Raw genomic sequence first — 18750 nt, 5'->3', positions numbered from 1 at the left:
CAACTGACAGGTTACTACAGCTGAGATAATGACCTAAAATATTTAGCTGCTTGATAATCACATATGATGGCTTGAATGTTCATATAGTGTTCCTGTCACAGATATTCAGTGTTTTAGTCTTAGAAGTTGGACATTAACCTTTCAAAGGTCACGGAAAGGGTATGAAAGGAATATCGTAAGAAATAAGATGTTCACCATTAATGAATAGGTACTTTGGGCTCCTAAGAGACAATAACACCTTCCTCTCTGGTATACTGTAGGTTGTGAAAATGATCCTTTGTGTTAGCCCAAAGACTGCAGAGTGTGAACATGCTTTTTGAGGCCTAAACCTCATCTTTACTAACATGAAGACCCGCTTAATGGTGTAAGCATGACATAGTTTAGTTCAGCTGTATACATAGACCACTGGCTGAAGTCAACTAAAGGTGTATGACTCTGTAAACGATATGTTGCACTTCAGTATAACCCTTAAGGTCTAATGGATGATATTTTTGACAGAGAAACTAATTGGTGGGATTTAAATTAGGTGTTAAAACAAAATTTGAGAATGCAATATTAATGCAGTATTTCAGTTCATTTTTGATAAAAATTTTTTGTGTACTTTGGAAAAACACAGTGCATCAACATGACATAATTTTTTTATTTTTTAAAATATTCTCTTCCAAGAGGAGTTTATATTGTGATAGAAGAGTGCTATGAACTCATATATAACAGCACTTTACAAACAAACATTGTTGTAAAAAGTTACAGGTAACCCTCCACCCTGTATATAAAGTGGACTGCGAGAAAATATACCTGCACTACCAGGCTTACAAACGTTGCTAGCCCAGCAGACTACCAAATGCATTTAGGATTTGTCCACACATGCATTTGAATTTATATTTATTAAATTAATCATTTGGTGATTACAAACTTATTTACTTTTCAAAATGGTAGAATGTTACTTTGCAAAAAGATTTAGACATTTATAGTATGTGCCGGATTTTCCTAAAAAAAAGCAATAATTACTGTTCAGACAGAGGACCTTTTCATTTCTCGTACTGTTGTGGGAGAGAAGTTCAAGCATGAATAATTAAAATAATAGTTTGCAATACATTTATCTTGTAAATTTATAAAAGTAAAAAGGCATAGAACACAAATATAAGCATTTTAAGTATGTTCTCTGGATGCTTTACATTGAAACAAGGAGCAATTATTTTCTGATTTTCCTTCGTGCTTGAAGAAGGTGCTGTTTTATACCTAAGATTGTTAAGATACCATTGAAATGCTGGCAGCACACCAACAAAAGAACAAGCACTTAAAAAATGTTAATCTTGATAGAGTGATTTGTAAATAATACACATTATAATGCACTTTCACCATCAAGTACCAAATCCCGATAGACTTTATAATCTCTATTCAGACCATGGAATGAACCCATGCTAAATTATTATGTGAATTATTAACTAAAGGAGTTTTCTTTATCAGATTACCTATTGCATTTGGCAGCATACTAATTAAAATTGTTAAAATTCCAATGGTCTAAATCCAAAGCTTACCTTTTATTGTTACCAGTTTACAATAGAATGAACATATTTTTTAACAAAAGGAGATATAAAGTCCAGGGAAAACCCAGTTGTGGGTTGTTTTATTTATGTACAGTATTTTTACTAGTTTATAAAAGGCTGTTACCTGGAACTAAATTAATTTTTGTATTTAATTTACTAGCCTTAATTTATCCAAATCCACAGGAATAATAGTAAGGTAAAACATCAGATAGTGTATTTTATATCCTAAGGTTCTTCCAAAACTGACTGTACATACTGCACCTTTTTATAGAGAGAGAAATATAATTGGATCAGATAAAAGTGAACCATAGAATATAAAAGGCCTGTCTTGTATTTGGTGTGGAGAAGTGGGTGTGTTCTTCATAAATTCCTGATGAGCTACTACCATAGTTTAAAAAATACATTTTTATAACTTTAATAATATTTCCTAATCAGGATGCCTCTGTCATATATACTTTTGCTGATACTGAATATATAGTAGTCTTTAGAGCAAACAAAACATCCTAGTACATGTCCACAGTTTAATTTTTTCTTTTTCACCAACCCCCATTGCCTTTCCTTCCAAGACATGCTGAGCACCTTCTTTGTCCTAAGGAACCATTGCAAAGAGATATTTAAAAGAAATCCAAAGAAACTTAAACATATACTTAAAGCTTCAAATGCAGGTTGCATGCTCAATACATTTTGCTGATTCAGTGCAATGATTATTGTAAGTTAAAATATTTCAAGATTCACGTAAAAACCACTTTCTTGACATTAACATCCCTAAAAAGAGTTTTATTTCAGCTATTCAACAAAGCATATTCTTGCTTAAAACTGACTTTCTGAATTTTGTGTCCTGGGGTGCTGCTGTGCCTGCTGTGCTTTATACAAACTACTTTCTTAAACAGAAGCCAAATTCTGCCTTTAATAGAATTCTTTTTCTCAGAAGTTTGATGAATTATTCTTTCAGGCTACAGGGTCATATATTCACCACAAGATTTGATTAACTTCTCTAACACATTTGTGAATGTATTTAATTTGAATATTGCTTTTTGTGGAAGAGTCGTTTTATGTGTCCTCCACATGCTTTAATGTTAATTTCAAACATCTTGCTTCCAATCATTTCTCCTCTTGGTAGTTTAGTGGAATCATAATAGGTCATAACACATTATCTAGCCCATTTTTTCTCATTAAAAATGTATTCTATAAAACAATATTTTCATAGAAAATTGCAAAATATTCATAATGGCTGTTATGGATATTTTTTTTAATTTTAATGATTGATTGTAATATGCTCATTTTATAGTAACTATTCTGTCATCAGGCTCCTCTCAAAAATCAGTTCATTTTTGAGCTAGTGAATCCAATTCTAATTAATCGTGAGCTAGGGCCTGCTGTGGTTGCAAAGTGTACAAAAAGAAGAAGCTGCTCTAGATGAACACTTTCCACTGCAGAGTACTTACTGTATATACATAGACAAGAAGACTGTTTTGAAAATGAATGTTAAACTAATAAATGTTTTTAGGCAATGACAGGACAAGATCCTTGAAAGAAGCCCTACACAGTTAAAGTCCACAGTGTACTTGAACTACTGAAAGTAATCTAGAAACATTTTTAAAAGCCATGTTTAATGAATTGAGAAATTACAAGGATTTAAAACAAAAAAGTGAAGTAGCCTTAATAAACTATAAGTAACAATTTCATTATAGAAAATGTTTTAAATGTTATTAAGACACAAAGTACTGTAATAAGAATCATCAAAACATTTTTAGGTTTCATGGTTTAATCTTAGTCTTTTAGTGAGGAAAGTCTCGGTTCACTTTGCACTGTTCAAAGTAGTGAGAAGTTGAGCAAAATGACACCTTTTATTGGCTAACTAGAAAGATTACAATATGCAAGCTTTCGAGGCAACTCAGGCCCCCTCTTTAGGCAACTGTTCAAAGAAACTGAAACATGCCAAACTGCCTCTGTGTTATGATTTGGTTTTAAGCATGTAGAACTTGATTTTGACAATCATTTTACCCCTGTATTAATTATTTGGAGGAATTGAAATATTTTTTTTTAATTTAGTTTTTCACAATTGCCACCATTTTGTAGGTTTGTTGCTGTGATGCAGAGAGCAGTTTTTGGGGGCTGGGTTATTCTTAGGTAGGCATGAGGTTGTGACCTCATTACTAAATTAGTATAAAGATCATAGCTTAATTCTTCCTGGTTATCTGAGTTTGCAGATTAAAATTCCAGTCTTTGAGAGTGTATGTTCTGCTAGTATTTCACTGGCATTACACATAGTGCTTTGAATTAGACCTAGACTTTGATTTATGGGTTTTGTATTAGGCTTGTTGACAGTGTAGACTGACTTTTGTTAATGAACTAGGCTTTTAACTAACATTCTCCCAATCCATGAAAAACATCCACTTTCTCCTATCACTGCAGTACAGTGTGTCCTGTTTGGATTATAATGCCATGCTATCCTTTTTGTTACTGTAGGTTATTTAACTAGCTGACTTTACATGGGCTGATATATTTGTTTTGTAATGCTGAATCAAAATATGCTTAATATACTTAGACTGTTTAAATTGCCAAATAAACCATAGCATTAAAATAATGTTGTCAAACCTGTTTGTTCCATTTCTATGTCAGGGACTGGGGCAGGTGCAATTTGCGCAAACACCCACACTTACACTCACCTAGGTGAAAAATTAAAAAATTGGTAATTAACCTAACCTGCATGTCTTTGGATATAAAAAGGCAATCAGACGTGGGAAAAACATCAACTCTACATATGGATGACAACAATGAGGCGTGTGATTTGAACACAGGACACTGGATACATGAAGTGGTAGCAATACTCACTGCCATTAATTTCATTAGGATGTATTCTAAAAAGATATATTTTTAGTCATATAGAATCTCATGCTTTTGTAATGTATTTCAAAAAGCTGAAAACTCTGTGTGTGTGTATATATATACATACATATACATATATATATAATATATAATATATATAATAAAATTTAAAACCAGCACAATGGATGTATTATTGTGCTGGTTCTGAATAAATGCATACTGTAGCTTTCACCAGCACATTTTCTGTTAGACAACAGTCCTAAATTCTCCTAACTCGTGAACAATAAAATGAAGGGGCCTTTGGAATTTCTAAGGTTATTGTCATATTAAAAAAAAACTTTGAACAAACTGCAGAAGTGTTTAACATGAAATTAAAGTGTTCACATGGCCTCCTGGAAAAGCAGTTAATAGGTTTAGTTTGAATCCAGAGAGATTATATTGCCTGTTGAAGAATGGCATGGATCCAGGCTTTGTGTTCTGATCTCGCTGTAAACTAGAAGCTAAAAAAAATAGATAAGCACTTGATTATTTTCACACATATTCTCTGTTTCTCTCCATCGCTTATTGTAACACAAAAATATGCAGTGAATTTAGGAAAATTAAAAGTCTAAAGAAGCTAAGAAATGCAACACCTACTTATCAACAGAGTACAGATGGATTGTTCCCTTTTAGCCCTGGGAAAGACTTTCTAAATGAAAAGTGACAGGAAGATAAGGAGTGTATACTACAAAGCCCTTCAAAAACACCATTCATCTGTTACCCAGGAATGACCAAAGTAACCCAGTATCCCTTTATTTGTGGGATAAGTTCTTATTATGTAACCTTTGTTTGAAAATTGTTTAAAAGTGAATGTTGATGATGATTCTCCGACATGGATTTTTTTCCCTTGTAAATTATTTAGAATTTACAGTTCTTAAAATATATTTACTGAAATTACTCCCTGAAATTACTGCTATAAATTTCTTCTGCAAATAATATTTTATTTTTAAATATTTATTACATTTTCTTTTTAGTGACTTTGACTTTTTAATCTTGTAAAATAAATTATATGATATTTTTCTAATATTAACTGCTTTTTTTGTAGCTTGTTTTCATTTAGTACATTGGATTTTTGCTACAGTTCATTTACAAAATAGTGAACTGGCTTTCTAGTTGAAAAAGCGTCACTTTTTTGCACCATGCATACCTGATGCCCACCCTTGCTTTCAACATATAATGCAGTAAATAATTGGTAAGGTTTAGAGAAATCAGTTTTTTCGGGAAAGCTTTTTGAAATTCATATACAGTACATTTTATTTATATTTTGATATTTAATTATAGTTTAAAGAAGCCCATCTTGGAAAAAAAAAAAACCTCCACTTAAAAATGATGCTTCTGAAAGACATTGTAGTGCAACACTATATAATTTTATTAAACAAACAAAAAAAAAAAAAAACACCTTGGTCAAGATGATAAAATCTTGACTACGCCGTTGAAAGTGTTACTAAAAGTACTGATTGTACACTTTCAAATCATTCTGCTTTATTGAGTACTGAAATACTGACTGAATAGCCCCTGTGTGTGCCTATTGTTAAAGAAAGGTGTTCACAATGGTACGAAAATGTTTTCCAGGCAATTAGTGGAAATGTGTATTGTGATCTCTTGGTCATTCTGTCTGTATTTTAACAACACCTTTTAGCTCACTGTAGTGTTGGATTTTTTTCTTTTATGTCAATAATACTTCCTATTATTGTTTATCTTAAAGAAATTATTTTTGTGTATTTGATAAGTCTTTACCATTGTACACACATGTTCAAATTTATAAACGCTTTAAGATGAAATGTTGCAACTGTTTTGCAAGCAATTTACAGCCACTGGAAGAGACCAATACAGCTTTTTGGTATCAGTGTAAAGTTTAAGCTCATTTTAAGCTTTTTTCACTTTTAATTTGTATTTTGTTGATTATTAGGATTGCATTGAAATAAGCAAATAATTGTTTTGGTACAGTATACTATACAAAATCTTATTCAGAACACATAACACCACAGATAGTCCCTTACCTCAACCATACAGGGAGCAGAAAGAAAAAAAATGATTAATTTGTGGTTATATCACAAAAAACTGGTGTTGAAAAAAAGTTAAAAATGGTAAATCCATTGGGCACATTAATAAATGAGTACTAGATTCTACAGAACAACCGAGCTGTTTGCCTGTTGTTTGAAGAGAACTTTATCCAAGTTTTGTGGAGGTTAAAATCATATACTGTATTTATCCTGAAATCTCAGAACCATAAGCACAAACTATTGCCCTCTTTGGGCAGCCTCATTTTACATTCATTGTTTATACAGAGTGAAGCTACATTTTTGCAGGTCAGGTGGGTGCAGTTCTAAAAGTGCCAGGTCAATTGCGTAGTTGGCATACTGTATGCTAATAGACAGCTGCACACAACATATGCTATCCTCTTGTTGGACTGTAAGGAACTGGGAAGTGCTTTGCTGACAGGTTTTCAGAGTTTTATGTCCAACTCTGTGAGTGATTTAAAAATCATACTCTGCATGAGCCACAAGGGTCAGTGGTTTCAAATCTCCTAAATAATACAGCTATTGTTTACGCTTCCCTTATTTCTGTCTTCTTATTGACCCACTTAACACTTATGTTTGCCTTTTCTGCCATGCACCAGTTGCAGATATGTTTCCTGCTCAGGGTTCTTATTTGTGCCAGTGAGACACACTGATAACTAACCCAAAGAATACCAGTTGTGTTACTGTGCCGTGTCATCATTTGTAAATTTCCTTTATTTTGACAGCCTTAACTCATGATAGCCCAGGGCATTATAAAAAAAAAAAGAAATGTAAACATTCATATCTGATTTTTCTTTTCTTTTTTTTTTTTTTTAAGCTTGACTTTATCCAGTGATTAATTTTGTCGTCTTTGTTTCCAGTGATGGGTGTTGTTTTTAATATTGATTGTTTTTTGCCTTTTTTTCTATAGATATGGGTCAGAAAAAATCGGCAGAACAGCTTTAAGGAAAGTAAACGCAAAGCTAGCACCCAAGGTCTAGCAGCCACAGAGTCAGAAACATCTGCTGTAGTCTCAGTTGGAAACACGGTAGAAGAATGGTATGTAACCAGAGAAACTCAGAACTGATACTTTTTTGCTTTTAAAGCACAGCATTCTCACATTAAAATTCTGTAGATATATGCTTTATTATACAGTACAGTAATTGTCTATTTACATGTATGCTTTCAACAGAGTACATATTTTTATATTTGGGATACACTATATATCTGGCCTTAGTATATTACCACCAAAGAAAGGGGCTCAGAAATGTTTTTCTCTCCAATAATACAACTTTATTTGTATTTAATGAAAACTCAGTGTGTGATCAGAAATACCACCCAAAGCTGTGGTTAATGTAAGAAACCACTAAAGATCATAGCCTTATAGTGTAGTCTTCACATTTCTCCTTGTTTAATGTAAGTGCTGTTGATGACTGCCTCAGGCCAAAAAGTAGGGCAGCATGACAGGTTTCTTAGTGTTCGTCTCTTCCGCCACATTAATGTTTTGGTTGGGTGTGGATAAGGGTGCTATAAAAGCTTGCACCTGCGTGTACTGTGTGCAGTGTACAATTGATGCTGCCTAGGGAGAAGTGCTAAACTAAGTCCTTTGCCTCCCACATAACATATAGCTAGAGATTTTAAAAATGCTTTACACCTGCCAAATATAAAAATCCAATTTCCAGTGGAGGTGAAACCAGATCAACAAACTGAAAGGGCAAACAATATGATGTTATATGTTTTGGAGGTTTCTGTCATTATAATTTTAATTTTTGTACTTTTTGGACTTGTTATTGTACTTATTAGTGTTATACAGTTTTACATGATGTTTATTTATATTTTCACACACATTTTGTTTGCCATGGGCTCCAACATTTTCTGTCAGTTGTTGTTAGCAGTGAAGCTGCATTGTCACCGTATGACTCATGAACATTGTGCTGCATGTGTTAAGGTGCTGCCAGGATTGCTGCCCTGACTGTGTATTCCTTGTTCATTTATTTTTTTTCTGTTATTAATTCAGCATTATATTGTATAATGTATTACTGATTCCGTTTTTGTCATATTATGTTATTTTAATAATATTGTGTTCATTAATTACTTTGCCATTTTCTGTTATTTTAGATATTTTAGTTTTACTTATCCACCCTGTGTCCATAAAGTGGAAGCCAAGGAGGCAGGGCCTTATGCAGCCTGTCGCAGCAGCATGCAAGTAGAAGCTGCTGGTCTCAGAGAGCAGTTTGGCATTGCTGATTTTTGATTTCTTTGCTCTATTTTTGTTGTTTAGATTGCCTAACTTTAGAATCCTACATTTATTTTAATTGCATTTTTTATTTGTGGATCATTGGATTTATTTACTTTTAAGGCGAACCTATTTTTACTCTAACTTTGCTTCTCCTTTATATATTTTTGCATTATTCTTTTTGCAACTCTTCAATAAATTCTTTCAATTTGAGGCCAGAGGTTGATTCACCGTTTTTCCATCTCTCTCCATCAAATGGGGTAATATATACTGTTCCACGTATTACCTAACTGGTGCTTTTTGGAGGCCTGCTTACCTTCATGTAGAAGGATTTCACAACAGCATGACATCATCCCCTGGAGGATACTTTTTAGAAAGTTAAACTTGCGCATGTTTTCTGACTTTAAGTTTGGTTAATGTTCTGACCTTGGATAATTTAGTGGCTTTGATCTTTTACCTTAGCCTGTTATTTTTAGCTACAACTTTACCCTTCTATCTCCTAGTCCATCATTTTATTTATCTCAGCCTTTTCTATTATTGCAGTACACATAATTATACAACAAACTGAACAGTGAGTGAGCATATTATAATATTATTATTATTATTATTGTTATTGATATCCCTATTCCCACAATTTTGAAATAAAAGAAAAATAGATAATCTTTCCCATCCATTTCTTCTCCCATTTGCAATTGTGACTCATAAATAAAGCCATCATAATTTTACTATTATTGAGATAAGTCAGATATTTATTTTTTTTATTACATGGTTCAGTCTTTTAACAATGTCCAGTGATTAATGATGTAAGATTCAGTTTTGAAATTTATTTTTTGTAAGTTAAAAGCATATGGTTGAAATATTTTATTCTTTAAACAAACAAGTAAGTCTAAATTTATTGTGTATAACTCACTATGTGATGTTTTGAAATTTCAACACATATCAGATACATAATTTAAGTTTAGCAAAAGTCATTTTAATTAAAACATTATAATTAAAGCTAAGCATCCAAGCAAAATCTACAAAGATTCTCAAATGATAAATTGTTGAAATATGTGAACTACAGTCATGCACCAGTGTGTGTCTATGTAACAAGCTGCATATCTGGAGAGACATGGTATCAAAGGATGTCTTTTCAGAAGGAACTGTCTCTGCATGCTAGGTTCCAATATTGATACAAATATATTTACATGCCAATCAGTGCTGAAGTAAATGAATATATTACTACTGTTACTTCTATAGAGTAATGTTCTATTTTCCACTTTTCACAGTGAAATAATTTTGTTCCTTGCTTTAGATACAAAGCAGACAGTTTGTGTGTTGTTTCAGTTAGTGTAGTAGCATATACATATAGCATATAGTGTAGTTTATTGCATATACCAAGCGCAGTGAATGTATTAAAATACAAAGTGTAACCTTGTTTTATTTAAGAGCAAACACAAATCAGCTTACCTGGTGTACTCTGTTCTCCTGTTTCTGTTCTTCCAGCAGTTTGGCTTTAAGTGTTAATTATAATTTGTGCATTTTCCCCAGTATAACACACCCCTGTGTATAATCCGCACATTTTGTCTTTCAGTAAAAAAAAAAAAAAAAAAAAAAATCCCTGTATAATCCTGTTTGGCATCCATGCCCTTGCAAGGTCGTAATGCTGTCCGCCATCCAGAAGAGAGCAGGAATGTTCGATGAACAAAGGCAAGAGGCTGGCGTAAGACAGTACTGTGTGGCATATGTCTGTGCATCACATAGCCAGAAAAAGACAACGTGACTGGCATAGTTGACAAAGAAATCAACAAAATGTACAAAGAGGGATGTAAGGCATATCTAGTGAATAGAAGTTTGTAAATACACAATGCAATCAAAACAGATGGACTTACCATTGTACCATTAAGCCTTAATAAACTGGTGTTTTGCTATGTTTGTTTGGTAATAAAATAAATTATATTCTCCACCTAACTGATATTTGGTCACAGCTGACAAATTTTGTTCAGTTGTGAATAGGAAAACTTCACATTACTGACCAACCACCTTATCTGCATGCTGAAATGGCTCCTAACTTGTGGGAGCTGTGCTTCCTGCTGGAACATAATTCTGTCACCTTTCCTCTTCTTCATTCTCTTTAACTGCTGCAGTGTTATTACATACAGAAAATTTAAGTCTCGTTTGACATACATTCCTTGAACACTGAATAAGTCTTGATTGAGTCAGCTAAAGCAGCCACCTACATCAGTCTGTATTTGTTATGTATTTATTTCTTCATTTATTTATTTGAGTGACACCATAAACGGCATGAATGAAATATGCCTTGAAAATGCCATCAAAGTTAAAAGGGTGGGTGAATCAAAACCTGGTATAAACAGAAATATAGCTAGGGAAAAAAGAAAGTTTGACTAATAACTGCATTTGATGTGTTTTAGCAATCGCAGATTATTTTACATGCCTTTCTTATGTAGACTACTGGATTATATCACATTGTACTCGCAGTGAACCATTATTTTTGTGAAGTGTCGTATTTTCAGGGGTTGCTTGCATTAGCTGTTTTTTCCCCATGTGTGTCTTTTAAAGGACACTGAACAAGTCGTTTGCGCTTTATGCTTTACAGATGCACTGTGACCAAAAAAATACAAAAATACTAAAGATAAAACTATATATATTAAATATATGTATATTTATGCACCAAGAACACTTTATCTACGTCATAACAATCTAAAATAACCTTTGAAAGACATTGCCTTCCATTATGTCATTTTTATTCAAAATCTTTGTTGCAATAAGGGTTTGTTAAATGTATTTTTGCATACGTTCACAGGGAAAAAATATAGTATACATTTTTTCATAGTTTTCTGCCAACATCATGTCTTTCTATCTAGATGAAACAACTTGGCTTTCACTGGATTAATTTTATGAGTTATGAGTTTTTGGTCTTTGATGATGAGAGTGCACATGAACACCGTACATTTATCAGTCAGACACCACTGTGGGTATGGCAGTTACAACTTCGAACACTACCGTGCCGGGTTCAAAGGACTGAACAGTGTTTCTTCAACAGAAAGTAGCTCTGACCGGCAAAAGAGAACATGTTGCAGATTGAACGTTAAACATGAGTGAAAAATAAAATCTTTTTCATTTATTAGTTACATAAATCACCAGTGTTAAATTCAGTCTTACAATGTTAGGAAAACAACAGTCCCTTATATAGTTGTTAATTTATCTTCATTTTAACTGTTAAATTAACATTGGTGTGTTTGCTGTGCATAAAGAATAAAGTGCTCTTTAACCAATGTACTGTACATGCAACGGTTCGTATCCGTATGTACGCATCTGCTTCATGGTGATTTGCTTCCTGCACCCTACTACCACTAGATAGATAGATAGATACTTTATTAATCCCAAGGGGAAATTCACATACTCCAGCAGCACCTTACTGATACAAAAAACAATATTAAATTAAAGATTGATAATAATGCAGGTAAAAACAGACAATAACTTTATATAATGTTAACGTTTACCCCCCTGGGTGGAATTGAAGAGTCACATAGTTTGGGGGAGGAACGATCTCCTCAATCTGTCAGTGGAGCAGGACAGTGACAGCAGTCTGTTGCTGAAGCTGCTCTTCTGTCTACAGATGACACTGTTTAGTGGATGCAGTGGATTTTCCATAATTGATAGGAGCCTGCTGAGCGCCCGTTGCTCTGCCACAGATGTCAAACTGTCTAGCTCCATGCCAACAATAGAGCCTGCCTTCCTCACCAGTTTCTTTTTTTTTTTTTTTTTTTTTCTTTCTTCTTAATGCTGCCTCCCCAGCACACCACCGCGTAGAAGAGGGCGCTCGCCACAACCGTCTGATAGAACATCTGCAGCATCTTATTGCAGATGTTGAAGGACGCCAGCCTTCTAAGGAAGTATAACCGGCTCTGTCCTTTCTTACACAGAGCATCAGTATTGGCAGTCCAGTCTAATTTATCATCCAGCTGCACTTCCAGATATTTATAGGTCTGCACCATCTGCACACAGTCACCTCTGATGATCACGGGGTCCATGATGGGTCTGGGCCTCCTAAAATCCACCACCAGCTCCTTGGTTTTGCTGGTGTTCAGGTGTAGGTGGTTTGAGTTGCACCATTTAACAAAGTCATTGATTAGGTCCCTATACTCCTCCTCCTGCCCACTCCTGATGCAGCCCACGATAGCAGTGTCATCAGCGAACTTTTGCATGTGGCAGTACTCCGAGTTGTGTTGGAAGTGCAATGTATATAGGCTGAACAGGATCGGAGAAAGTACAGTCCCTTGTGGCACTCCTGTGTTGCTGACCACAATGTCAGAGGTGCAGTTCCCAAGACGCACATACTGAGGTCTGTCTTTAAGATAGTCCACGATCCATGCCTCCATGTATGAATCTACTCCCATCTCTGTCAGCTTGTCCCTAAGGATCAGAGGTTGGATTGTGTTGAAGGTGCTAGAGAAGTCTAGAGGCATAATTCTTACAGTACCACTGCCTCTCTCCAAGTGAGAGAGGGATCGATGTAGCATATAGATGATGGCATCCTCCGCTCCCACCTTCTCCTGATATGCAAACTGCAGAGGGTCGAGGGCGTTTTGAACCTGTGGCCTCAGGTGGTGAAGCAGCAGCCTCTCCATGGTCTTCATCACATGTGATGTCAGAGCAACAGGCCGGAAGTCATTCAGCTCACTAGGACGTGATACCTTTGGGACTGGGGTGATGCAAGATGTTTTCCAAAGCCTCGGGACTCTCCCCTGTTTCAGGCTCAGGTTGAAGATGCGCTGTAGAGGACCCCCCAGCTTCGATGCACAGACCTTCAGCTGTCGTGGCGATACTCCATCTGGACCCTCTGCTTTGCTGGCACGAAGTCTCCTCAGCTCTCTGCTCACTTGCGCTGTTGTAATTATGGGTGGGGATGTCTCTCCTATACTGGTATCAGCAGAAGGATGTGTGGAGGGTGCAGTACTCCGAGGTGAGAGTGGGTTAGGGTTGTCAAACCTGTTAAAAAAGTTGTTCATTTGGTTTGCTTCCTTCACGTCTCTCTCGATGGTGGTACCCTGCTTCAAGCTGCAGCCAGTGATGATTTTCATCCCATCCCACACTTCCTTCATGCTGTTATTCTGCAACTTCTGCTCCAGCTTTCTCCTGTACTGCTCCTTCGCCGCCCTGAGCTGGACTCGGAGTTCCTTCTGCACGCGCTTGAGCTCATGCTGGTCACCGCCTTTAAAAGCCCTTTTCTTCTGGTTCAAAAGGCAAAATCTAGACAAAATCTTAAGAAAAAAAATCATTGTGATATCTTTAGACCTGCTTTTTTCATTTTCCTAGTGTTTTGGTAGGATCACTACAAATGGGTAGCAGCAAATACAATATTCCAATGAGTGGTTTGATGGTTTTTCTGTTTTATTCAGGAAAGCATTGTATTTTCCATCAATGACTATTATTTTCAGAATTTCCATTACTATGATTTTGATTGTAATTATTTATAAGCATATTGCAAGACACTCAACAGGTTAGAGCAGTCTGCAGCCAATCTATTCATTTGAAAACTGTCAACAGAATAATTATTGGAAACATTTCCTGATCGTCAATCCATGAAAAGGAGTTGATGAGAAATCTTCAGATTTAAAGCTTTTTTTTTATTTGAAGATGCTGATAACAGATTGTAGGCTTGTAAAACATAAAATGGAGTTTTGTATACATCATCTGGTAATCATTCATGAGAATGAGAATTGTGTTTGCAAATATTTAAGTAACCTGCATCGTCATATAACCAGCACTCACTCTACTCCAATTTACTGTAAAAAAAAAAAAAAAAAGTACAACATGCAAATTAAATTCAGAAAAAGACATTAAATACATTTTAATCTTCTTTCTTTGTTCAACTGTTTCTTAATGGGATTGTGTTTTTTCATTTCATTTTAGAGCAATTTTGACAAGAACAGTCCATTCAGCCCTAACAAGCTCGCCATTCCTATTCTCCAAAATAACATTGAGATGAGATTTGAAAACTATTAAAATCCTACTGTCAACCACACTACTTGATTCAGAGTAGAACTTATTCCGTGTGTCCGTGGCTCTTTTTGTGAAGACTTTCTAATATTTGTGCGTAATTTGCCCTTAGCAAGTATACAACTGTGTCTCTGCTGTTCTTGTTAAGGAATGTATGTTAAAGTTAACTGCATGGATCCACTGTACTAGTTCTGTTTATACTTTTAAACAAGTTATGCTTAAACTGAAAAATTCCTTCTTTCTCAATCTTGCCTCATAGCTTGTACTTCTCTGTCTCAAAATCAGCCCAGTAGCTCCTTGGACTTTGTCTAACACTGCTATGTCTTATCTATAATATGGAAACCAAAACTGTACACAATACTTCAGGTGAGGCCTCTCTAGTGAGTTATATAGCTTAAGCATAATCTCCCTTAACTTGTACTCTACTTATCGTGCTAACCCAGCATTTTATTAGTCATTTTGATTGCTTCTATACATTGTTTGGATGTAGGTGGAGTCTTAGCTTGATTGCTAGGTCTTTCTGATAAGTACTTTCAAGTTTCACACCTCCCATTGCATATTCAAATCTAACATTTCTGTGTAACACATTACGTTTTCTTGCATTAAATTTCATCTTCTGCAATTAGCCAAAGCCTGTATGTTGTCCAGGTCTATCTGTAACAACTCAGCTAATTCTGCATTTCCCCTTCTACCTAGTTTACTATCATTTCAATTCAGTTTACTTTTGTATATCACTCTTCACTCAGTACAGGCACAGAGCAAGTGTCACAAGTTTTCAGGTAAAGTGCAAGTATAGTTTTAAAAATTAAGTGCAGAATTACTACACAGATTATGTTTAAACACACAGGAAAACCAAAGCAGTTTTAAACTGATTAATATAGATTGAAACCAACAATATCTGTAAATTAGTTATTTGTTGAATTATGCTCTGTTCACATCTGAGGAAAGGAGAGCAAAAACAGCAGTATCCATCTAAGTCATACTTAGTCAAATGTTAAAGAAAAAGACCGTCAAACCAGAAATGTCGGACAACAATCAGTCCGCTCTGTCCTGAGCATTCCACAATAATCATCTGCAAACTTGACCAGCTTGCTATTTGTGTTCTTCTTCAGATCATTTACATTTATAAAAAAAGATCAGTAGCCCCCCATCTTTTAATGTCACCATATTTTGAAAGGTTTATCACACCATGATCCTTTCCTCCCTGTTTTTAAGTCAGTTTTGCAACCACCTACACACAGCACCAAAAATTTCTACTTCTTTTAGTTTAATTACTAACCTATCATGTGATACATTAATAAAAGCCTTATAAAAATCATGATGAATAGTCTCATGTGCACCTCTCTGATTGTATGTTTTTGCTGCTGCCTCACAGAAGTCCAGCATATTAGTGAAACACTGCCTCCCCTGTCTGAACCCTTGCTGAGTATTTGCTAATACACCTTTTCTTCACATATGATGCTTGACCTTTTCCTTACTATTTGGATGAATTAATTTACTTGTGATGTGTTAAGCTCACTGGAATATAGAACATTAGAATTACTGGGATGAGCCCAATCACCCTTTTTATGTAATGGGATACTATTTGCTACCTTCCTATTCTTAGGAATTTCCCCAGTGTGCAGAGAATAGTTTATGTGTGCACTCACTAACTTGCTTAGGCACTTGAGGATAAAGTTTGTGGTGTTGGTGATTTGATAGATTTCAGTCTATTTAATCTAAGCAGCACTTCTCCCACTATAATTTCCAAATCATTACGTTTCTTCTTACAAGCCTCTGTTACTATTGGGGAAATAATGCAACTTCTTTACATGTGAAAACTTTATATATGTTCAGAGCCTATGCTGTTTCACTGTCTTAATATTCTAGTTCATCCCTACTGTTCCTAATTCACTTCACCTACTCTTTGACCATTCTTTTACAACTAAAACATTGAAAGAATCTCTTTGAGTCATTTTTTGCATTTGCAATTCAGGCTTCACAATACAATTTTCTGACATTGTAAAATTTTTATTAAAGACATTCATAAATCTTAATATAAACACAAAACAAACCAACCAGTGCACAGATACACAGGTTTTAATGTATTTGTTTGTTTTTCTTTTTTCTTAAAATAAACTAATTTTAAATATTAACATGAAATATTTGCACTGCAGTAACATAAGACATGTTTATTAGTACATGTTAGTATATGTTAGTTAGTACATGTAAGCACAAATTTCAATGTGCTCTGTACACGTGACAGTAATGACCCTGTAAACCAGTAATATAAAGTTACTGCTGTGGAAAACCATCCATTTTAGAGTTATCTTTGTTTTCTGAGTTAACATCAAAAGTTGCTCCAACAATGGCTGTGTTTTGTCTCATGCTTAAATGCTTTACTGAACCTGTTTACTTTGGGTCCTGACTGGATCTACATATAATATTATATGTCATTCTAAGAAAATGAGCATATAAATGCTCTGCTCACACATGATGTCTCCACTGTGACAATATCCCCTCCACTTAAAAACACTCAGTCACAAGTAACAGACATATAATTTGACCAGAAAAGCAGGCATTGGGAATTTGACTGCTTTCCATTTCTATCTTTCTAGAGGACTGTTGTTGAGAATGCAAGATGCACTGCTGCATAATTCCTCCTTGCTGTAATCTACCTGTGTTTCCGAATCAGTATCAATGAAATATGTGTCAGTATCTCAAGCACTTGTCCTCTCATTCACTGCTAGTGAGAGTTTCAGTAAATGCACCTTGCTACTCCCAATAGTTCCTGAGTATATCATGAGGACTGTTCCAATAGAATGATAAGTTTGTGCTTTGGCAATTTCAGTAGGGTTCAATCTGAAAACAAGCCTGTGAATGCTGTGGGTCATCTGTGAAGCAATGTTGCTATTTGCTGTAGTTTTGCAAAAATGCAGCTCACTAAATTAAGTGAGCATATGAAACACCTAACCTGCGCTCCCTGTCCCACTTTCACATACAGTAATATCCATGTTGTGCACTAACAGTATTCGACCTTTAAATTGATGATGAATAGTGATTTTGCCAAAATGCAGCCAGTTTTTAAATACCCAGGTTTTGATAAAAAATGCTTTCATTTACCTTTGCATTTCATTTCAGTCATGTGGTAATGTAATACAACACATGCTACAAGGCCACATTTAGTTTTGTTAGTATTTTGTTTTGACACATTTCAGCAATTTGTAATGGCCGGTATATTGACTTTAAATCTTGACCTTTTGAAACATTTCACATCTTTATAGATAGTTGTACTCTATATTTTATTGCCTAAATCAGATATGTTTAAGAAAAACATTATTAAAGAAAAAACTGGATGGTTTTCAGAGTACAACTAGATTTATTATTTTGTAGGAACCAGGATAGAACTGAGGATGCAAAGGTGATTGAACTGATAGGGTCAAGTGACCAAATATAATACAATTCTCAGTGTTTTGGAAGAGTGCAGCTGCAAAGACCAAAACTGTTAAGCAAATTTTGAATAGATGTGGCAAAGTCTAAAAGGGATAAACTGGGATAAGCTTTTAAGTGTGAAAGCAGTTGAGGAGCAATGGAACAGGATTAAAAACATTTTACACATAATGCAGGGCAGGTATATCCCAAAAGGTTGAATTAGTAGGAAATTTAAAACTCATCAGTGGATAAGTTAAGGGATAAAAGAGAAGCTGCAAAGGAAAAAAAAAACATTGTATAAGACTAATAATTCTCATGCTCAACATAATGTGAGGATGAGGGCAACCATTAAGAAGGATATTAGGGAAGCTAAAAGGAAGTTAAGAGATTAAAAATTGCAGATAAGCCGCCAAAAGTTGACCCTAAAACATTCTTTCAGTATTTTAGTAGAAAAAGAACAGTCAAGAAGGAGGTGAAGTGTACAGTATATAGAAAAAAGGGATATTAAAATATACAAACTGTGAAATAGCCAATGCTATAAATTTGTGAAGTCTTCAAGTGTGAGGAAGTGGATAACCTCCCAATGGTAACAGGGAATACTAAAGGGAAACTAAGTGATTTGGAAATTGTAGAGAAAAAAGTATTGCTTAGATTAAACAGGCTGAATTCAAACAAATCACCAGAA

General features: G+C 34.8%; 1 protein-coding gene across 2 annotated transcripts in view; it reads left to right on the top strand.

The window, feature by feature from the left end:
- si:ch211-266k8.4 (carabin) overlaps nucleotides 1-18750 on the top strand; it is a 347171-nt gene that overhangs the window by 254653 nt on the left and 73768 nt on the right. For both annotated transcript variants that reach the window (XM_051922773.1, XM_028793921.2), the window contains exon 13: nucleotides 7347-7474. In XM_051922773.1, the coding sequence (XP_051778733.1) occupies nucleotides 7347-7474 (128 nt within the window). The remainder of the gene's footprint in view (nucleotides 1-7346; nucleotides 7475-18750) is intronic.

The sequence above is a fragment of the Erpetoichthys calabaricus genome, chromosome 2 (assembly GCF_900747795.2).
Source record: "Erpetoichthys calabaricus chromosome 2, fErpCal1.3, whole genome shotgun sequence".
Taxonomy (NCBI): domain Eukaryota; kingdom Metazoa; phylum Chordata; class Cladistia; order Polypteriformes; family Polypteridae; genus Erpetoichthys; species Erpetoichthys calabaricus.
Note: the sequence above shows the minus strand (reverse complement) of the source record. Positions and strands in the feature narration are given on the sequence as shown.